Source organism: Oncorhynchus tshawytscha, linkage group LG10 (genome assembly GCF_018296145.1).
Source record: "Oncorhynchus tshawytscha isolate Ot180627B linkage group LG10, Otsh_v2.0, whole genome shotgun sequence".
Lineage (NCBI taxonomy): Eukaryota > Metazoa > Chordata > Actinopteri > Salmoniformes > Salmonidae > Oncorhynchus > Oncorhynchus tshawytscha.
The window spans coordinates 7,134,453-7,142,996 of NC_056438.1; the positions used below are offsets into that span (position 1 = coordinate 7,134,453).

Below are 8,544 nucleotides of genomic sequence, written 5' to 3' on the forward strand. Positions count from 1 at the left end.
AGTATTCTATGGTCATCCACTACAGTGGTCTTCCTCAGTCCACCGGGTCATTTGACATAATTGAGTTCACCGGTTGGTGTTTTCTTGTTAATGATGAACCAAACTGTTGACTTGGGCGTGCCCGGGGTTTTTGAAATGTTCCTGATTGGTTGATTTTCATTCCTGAGGCTTATGGACGGCCAGGTTCATTTGCATCGACACTGCTGTCTTCATCATGTTGTCACACCACAACAACAGCCTCCAAAGGCAACAGCAAAGTCTAGAATCAATACTATTCATCAACAGCTCTCCTGCATTCACTAACGACACAAATGGATACACCTGCCTAACGACACACATCTGTGATGCCAATTCAACAAACACTTGTACCTTAAAATGGGGGGGAACATGGAACAAAAGGTGCTGTCATTTCTGAAAGGTTCATCCGATATGAATGAAAATACCCTCAAATTAAAGCTGACAGTCTGCACTTCACCCTCGTTGTCATTGTGTCCTTTCAAACTCAAAGTGCTAGAGTACAGAACCAAAAAACAAAAACATGGTCAGGGAAGATCGATTAACAGTACGACAGCCATGTCGCCTATGGCAACATACCACTAGCTACAGGGGAGACGGACTAACAGTACGACAGCCATGTCGCCTATAGCAACATACCACTAGCTACAGGGGAGATGGACTAACAGTACGACTGCCATGTCGCCTATAGCAACATACCGCTAGCTACAGGGGAGATGGACCTACAGTACGACAGCTATGTCGCCTATAGCAACATACCGCTAGCTACAGGGGAGATGGACTAACAGTACGACAGCCATGTCGCCTATAGCAACATACCACTAGCTACAGGGGAGACGGGTTAACAGTCGCTGAAATAGCAACACTGAGGTACAGAGAGAGTATAGCAACACTGAGGTACAGACAGAGTATAGCAACACTGAGGTACAGACAGAGTATAGCAACACTGAGGTGCAGACAGAGTATAGCAACACTGAGGTACAGACAGAGTATAGCAACACTGAGGTGCAGACAGAGTATAGCAACACTGAGGTACAGACAGAGTATAGCAACACTGAGGTACAGAGAGAGTCACTGAGGTAGAGAGAGAGTATAGCAACACTGAGGTACAGAGAGAGTCACTGAGGTAGAGAGAGAGTATAGCAACACTGAGGTATAGAGAGAGTATAAATAAATGTAATCCATGGCTTCTGGTTGGGGTATGTACGTACGATCACACGTACAGCCATTGTGGGGACGAAGTCACGATTGTCTATGGTGGAAAGAGCGGACCAATGTGTGGCGTGGTGAAGGTACATACCTCTTTATTAGAAGATGTCGTCAACAAAACAATAAACATCAAAACGAAACCGTGACGCCAACGTAGTGCTCACAGGACAACTACCCACAAATACAGGTGGGGAAAAAGGCTACCTAAGTATGGTTCTCAGTCAGAGACAACGATAGACAGCTGCCTCTGATTGAGATCCACCACCCGGCCAAACACACAGAAATGCAGATCATAGAAAAAGGGACATAGAATGCCCACCCAAATCACACCCTGACCAAACCAACATAGAGACATATAAAGCTCTCTACGGTCAGGGCGTGACAATGGCTTCTGGTTGGGGTATGTACGTACAGTCACTGTGGGGACAACGTCATCGATGCACTTATTGATGAAACCAGTGACTGATGTGGTGTACTACTTAATGCCATCGGAAGAATCCTGGGAACATATTCCAATCTGTGCTAGAAAAACAGTCCTGTAGCATCTGCTTCATCTGACCACTTTTTTTATTGACCGAGTCACTGATACTTCCTGCTTTAGTGTTTGCTTTTAAGCAGGAATCAGGAGGATAGAATTATGGTCAGATTTGCGAAATGGAGGGTGAGGGAGAGCTTTGTATGCCTCTCTGTGTGTGGAGTAAATGTGGTATTTTTCCCTCTGGTTGCACATTTAGCAACTTGGTAGAAATGAGTTAAAACTGATTGAAGTTTCCCTGCATTAAAGTCCCCGGCCACTAGGAGCGCCGCCTCTGGATGAGCGTTTTCCTGTTTGCTTATGGCGGAATACAGCTCAGAGTGCTGTCTTAGTATCGGTATGTGGTGGTAAATAGACATCTACGAAGAATATAGACAAACTCTCTAGGTAGATAGTGTGGTCTACAGCTTTTCATGAGATACTCTACCTCAGGCGAGTAAAACCTTGAGACTTCCTTTGATTTGCAAATTCTCAGGTTTTCCCCAAATTCCGGTAGGAAAATTCCCAGAATCAGAAGGGAATAAGCAAGAAATCCGGAATCCCATACTAATCCAGAATTCCAAATTCCATATTAATCCGGAATCCCAATGTTAATCCGGAATGCCATGTTTTTAAAATAGCGGTTCTGTTCAGGAACTATATAGGTCACTTTCATTCCTGGTTTTGTTTCTGTTCCTCGAAAAATATTATTTTTTTCCAATTTTCTGTTCTGTTCCATGAAACAGTTAAAACCCCTGACTAAAATAGACTGGAATAGTCACTGAAATCACGCATGCAATGCACAGAGGATAGAGTGATTCTGAAGACAGTACAGATTTATTTACGACATACAGAGGACTGAAAATAGCTACTTTACATTACAGCTCTCTCTCTCTACATCTCTCCCCCTCTCCTCTCTCTCTCTCCATCCCCCTCTTCCTCCCTTTCCCTCCCAGGTGGAGATAGAGAGAGGGAAGACGTTACACATCAAAGCCCTAGCGGTGGGAGACTTGAATAAGACAGGACAGAGAGGAGTCTTCTTTGAGCTCAACGGTCAGCTGCGGTCCGTCCTGGTCAAAGATAATGTGGCCATGAAGGTACGTCTGATTTATTGGTTAATTAATGGACGGGTTGAAGGTTGAAAACTGGACTGGACTGGACTGGACTAGACTTAGACTGGACTGGACTGGACTGGACTTAGACTGGACTGGACTTGGACTGGACTGGACTTGGACTGGACTGGACTGACTTGGACTGACTGACTTGACTTGGACTGACTGGGACTGGACTTAGACTGGACTTAGACTGGACTGGACTGGACAGGACTTGGACTGGACTTGGACTGGACTGGACTGAACTGGACTGGACTGGACTTGAACTGGACTTGAACTGGACTTGGACTGGACTGGACTTGGACTGGACTGGACTTGGACTGGACTGGACTTGGACTGGACTGGACTGGACTGGGACTGGACTGGACTGGACTGGACTGGACTTAGACTAGACTAGACTGGACTGGACTGGACTGGACTGGACTGGACTGGACTAGACTGGACTGGACTTAGACTGGACTGGACTGGACTTGGACTGGACTTAGACTGGACTGGACTGGACTTGAACTGGACTTGAACTGGACTTGGACTGACTGGACTTGGACTGGACTGGACTGGACTGGACTGGACTGGGACTGACTGGGACTGGACTGGACTAGACTAGACTGGACTGGACTGGACTGACTGGACTTGGACTGGACTTAGACTGGACTGGACTGGACTTGGACTGGACTTGGACTGGACTGGACTACACTGGACTGGACTTGGACTGGACTGGACTTGGACTGACTTGGACTGGACTGGACTGGACTTAGACTGGACTGGACTGGACTGGACTGGACTGGACTGACTTGGACTGGACTGGACTGGACTAGACTAGACTGACTGGACTGGACAGACTTAGACTGGACTTAGAATGGACTGGACTGGACTTAGACTGGACTGGACTTGGACTAAAACTGGATTTGGACTGGACTTAGACTGGACTTAGACTGGACTAGACTTAGACTGGACTGGACTGGACTGGACTTAGAGACTGGACTGGACTGGACTGGACTAGACTGGACTGGACTTGGACTGGACTGGACTGGACTGAGACTGGACTGGACTGGACTGGACTAGACTGGACTGGACTTAGACTGGACTGGACTTACTGGACTGGACTGGACTGGACTTAGACTGGACTGGACTTGGACTGGACTGGACTGGACTGGACTTAGACTGGACTGGACTGGACTAGACTAGACTGGACTGGACTGGACTGGACTGGACTGGACTTAGACTGGACTGGACTGGACTTAGACTGGACTTAGACTGGACTGGACTGGACTTAGACTGGACTGGACTGGACTGGACTTAGACTGGACTGGACTGGACTTAGACTGGACTGGACTAGACTGGACTGGACTTAACTGGACTGGAAATCAAATCAAATCAAATCAAATCAAATTTTATTTGTCACATACACATGGTTAGCAGATGTTAATGCGAGTGTAGCGAAATGCTTGTGACTTCTAGTTCCGACAATGCAGTACTAACTTGAGCAAGTAACTAACTAACAATTCCAAAAAAACTACTGTCATACACAGTGTAAGGGGATAAAGAATATGTACATAAGGATATATGAATGAGTGATGGTACAGAGCAGCATAGGCAAGATACAGTAGATGATAGACGAGTACAGTATATACATATGAGATAAGTATGTAAACCAAGTGGCATAGTTAAAGTGGCTAGTGATACATGTATTACATAAGGATGCACTCGATGATATAGAGTACAGTACTCAACGTATGCATATGAGATGAACAATGTAGGGTAAGTAACATTATATAAGGTAGCATTGTTTAAAGTGGCTAGTGATATATTTACATCATTTCCCATCGATTCCCATGATTAAAGTGGCTGGACTAGACTCAGTGTCATTGACAGTGTGTTGGCAGTAGCCACTCAATGTTAGTGGTGGCTGTTTAACAGTCTGATGGCCTTGAGATAGAAGCTGTTTTTCAGTCTGGACTGGACGGTCCCAGCTTTGATGCACCTGGACTGACTCGGACTGGATGGCAGCGGGGTGAACAGGCAGTGGCTCGGGTGGTTGATGACCTTGATGATCTTTATGGCCTTCCTGTAGCATCGGGTGGTGTAGGTGTCCTGGAGGGCAGGTAGTTTGCCCTGGACGGTGATGCGTTGACTGCAGACCTCACTACCCTCTGGAGAGCCTTACGGTTGAGGGCGGTGCAGTTGCCATACCAGACGGTGATACAGCCCGCCAGGATGACTGATTGTGCATCTGTAGAAGTTTGTGAGACTTTTGGTGACAAGACTGAATTTCTTCAGCCTCCTGAGACTGAAGAGGCGCTGACTTGAACTGCGCCTTCCTCACAATGCTGTCTGTGTGACTGGACCAATTCAGTTTGTCTGTGATGTGAATGGACCGAGGAACTTAAAACTTGCTACCCTGGACTCCACTACTGTTCCATCGACTGTGGATGACTGGACTGTTCCCTCTGCTGTTTCCTGAAGACTGGACAATCATCTCCTTAGTTTGGACTGACGTTGAGTGTGACTAGACTGACACCACACTCCGAGGGCCCTTAGACTAGACTGGACCTGGACTAGACTGTAGAGGACCGACTCGTCGTTGTTGGTAATCAAGCCTACCACTGTTGTGACTCGTCCGCAAACTTGATGATTGAGTTGGAGACGTGCATGGCCACGACTTAGACTGGGACTGAACAGGGAGTACAGGAGAGGGCTCAGAACTGGACACTGGACTTGACTGGGGCCCCAGTGGACTTGACTGGATCAGCGGGGAGGAGATGACTGGACTTGACCTACCCTCACCACCTGGGACTGCCCGTCAGGACTGGACCAGACCCAGTTGACTGGGCGGGGACGAGACCCAGGGTCTCGACTTGACTGACTGAGACTTGGAGGGTACTATGGTGTTGAACTGGACCGAGCTGTAGTCGATGAACAGACATTCTCACATAGGTATTCCTCTTGTCCAGACTGGGTTGGGCAGTGTGCAGTGTGGTTGAGACTTGCATCGACTGTGGACCTATTTGACTTAGACTGGTAAGCAAATTGGAGTGGGTCAAGGGTGTCAGGTAGACTGGAGGTGACTACTGGACTTGACTAGTCTCTCAAAGCACTTCATGATGATGGATGTGAGACTTAGACTGGACTGAACGGACTGGACTGAGCTCAGTTACCTTAGACTTGGGAACAGGAACAATGGTGGCCCTCTTGAAGCACTGGGAACAGCAGACTGGTACTAGGGATTGATTGAATATGACGTAAACTGACCGGCCAGCTGACTGGACTGGACATGCTCTGACGCGACTGGGGACTGGACGTTGGGCCTGCAGCCTTGCGGACTAACACGTTTAAATGTCTTACTCACTTCGGCTGCACTGAACTGAGACCGCATGGACGTTGCAGGACGTGTCAGTGGCACTGTATTGTCCTCAAAGACGGGCAAAAAAGTTATTTAGTCTGACTGGGAGCAAGACATTCTGGTCCGTGACTGGGCTGGGTTTCTTCCTGTAGACCGTGATTGACTGTAGACCCTGCCACATACCTCTTGTGTCTGACTGGACGTTGAATTGAGATTCTACTTTGTCTCTGTACTGGCGCTTAGCTTGTTTGATACTTGCGGAGGGAATAGCTGCACTGTTTGTATTCAGCCATGTTACCAGACACCTTGCCCTGATTAAAAGCAGTGGACTTGACTAGACTGGACTGGACTTGACTGGAGACTGGACTGGACTTGACTGGACTGGACGTAGACTGGACTTAGACTGGACTGGAATAGACTAGACTGGACTAGTCTGGACTGGACTGGACTGGACTAGACTGGACTGGACTGGACACTAGACTGGACTGGACTGGACTGGACTGGACTTAGACTGGACTTGGACTGGACTTGGACTGGACTTGGACTGGACTTGGACTGGACTGGACTTGGACTGGACTGGACTTGGACTGGACTGGACTTAGACTAGACTGGACTGGACTGGACTTAGACTGGACTGGACTTAGACTGGACTGGACTTGGACTGGACTGGACTGGACTAGACTGGACTAGACTGGACGGGAGACTTAGACTGGACTGGACTGGACTTAGACTGGACTGGACTTAGACTGGACTGGACTGGACTGACTGGACTTAGACTGGACTGGACTAGACTGGACTGGACTGGACTGGACTGGACTTAGACTGGACTTAGACTGGACTGGACTGGACTTAGACTGGACTGGACTGGACTGGACTGGACTGGACTGGACTTAGACTGGACTGGACTGGACTGGACTGGACTAGACTGGACTAGACTAGACTAGACTGGACTAGACTTAGACTTGACTGGACTGGACTGGACTGGACTTGACTGGACTGGACTGGACTTAGACTGGACTGGACTTAGACTGGACTGGACTTAACTGGAATGGACTGGACTAGACTAGACTAGACTGGACTAGACTGGACTAGACTGGAGACTGGAGACTAGACTGGACTAGAATAGACTGGACTGGACTTGACTGGACTGGACTAGACTGGACTGGACATAGACTGGACTGGACTGGACTAGACTGGACTGAGACTTGAAGACTGGACTGGACTGGACTGGACTTAGACTGGACTTAGACTGGACTGGACTGGACTAGAATAGACTGGACTGGACAAGACTTTGACTGGACTGGACTGGACTGGACTGGACAAGACTTAGACTGGACTGGACTAGACTAGACTAGACTGGACTGGACTGTGAATGTGAATGTGTGATCTCAAGGGGAAGGGAGCATTGCTGTTACCAGGACTGGACTGGACCGGACTGGACAGACTGGACGGACTGATCTCAATGGGAAGGGAGCACTTTTACCAGGACTGACTGACTCTGTGTGATCTCAATGGGAAGGGAGCATTGCTGTTACCAGGACTGGACTGGACCGGACTGGACCGGACTGGACAGACTGGACTGGACTGGACTGTGAATGTGTGATCTCAATGGGAAGGGAGCATTGCTGTTACCAGGCTCTCTTCATTCATATCCTCATGACATCAATCTAGGTCTCACTGTTGAAGAGCAAAGACACCTAGGATCTTATCGATCCCATCAAATCCTTGATGATTGATTGATGATTGATTGATGATTGATAGATAGATGATTGATTGACAATTGATGATTGATTGATTTTTCTCCCCACCTCCCCTTCTACAGGAGATGAAGTTCCATCCCAAGGCTCTGAAGTCCGTCCGGGGTCAGGTGGGGGCACCCATGCCCGGAAAGGTCATCGAGGTCAAAGTTGAGCCTGGTCAGAAGGTGGAGAAGGGTCAGCCGCTTTGTGTTCTGTCAGCTATGAAGATGGAGACTGTGGTCAACTCTCCACTGACTGGGGTTGTCACGGTGATTCATGTGGACACTGATAATAGTTTGGAAGGAGATGATTTGATATTGGAAATCACTGCAGAGGAGTAGAGAGATGGAGTAGAGAGATGGAGTAGAGAGATGGAGTAGAGAGATGGAGTAGAGAGAGGGAGTAGAGAGATGGGAGTAGAGAGATGGAGTAGAGAGATGGAGTAGAGAGAGGGAGTAGAGAGATGGAGTAGAGAGATGGAGTAGAGAGATGGAGTAGAGAGATGGAGTAGAGAGAGGGAGTAGAGAGATGGAGTAGAGAGATGGAGTAGAGAGAGGGAGTAGAGAGATGGAGTAGAGAGAGGGAGTAGAGAGAGGGAGTAGAGAGATGGAGTAG

The 8,544-nt window shown here is 48.2% G+C and overlaps 1 protein-coding gene across 1 annotated transcript in view; it reads left to right on the plus strand.

Annotated features, from left to right (window-relative positions):
* The window catches only part of LOC112240916 (pyruvate carboxylase, mitochondrial-like), a 492,742-nt gene extending 484,408 nt beyond the window's left edge, over positions 1-8,334 (plus strand). The window contains exons 20-21 of the mRNA XM_042329317.1: positions 2,695-2,835; positions 8,013-8,334. Of these exons, the coding sequence (XP_042185251.1) occupies positions 2,695-2,835; positions 8,013-8,270 (399 nt within the window). The 3' untranslated portion in view covers positions 8,271-8,334. The remainder of the gene's footprint in view (positions 1-2,694; positions 2,836-8,012) is intronic.
* The last annotated feature ends 210 nt before the right edge of the window (positions 8,335-8,544 follow it).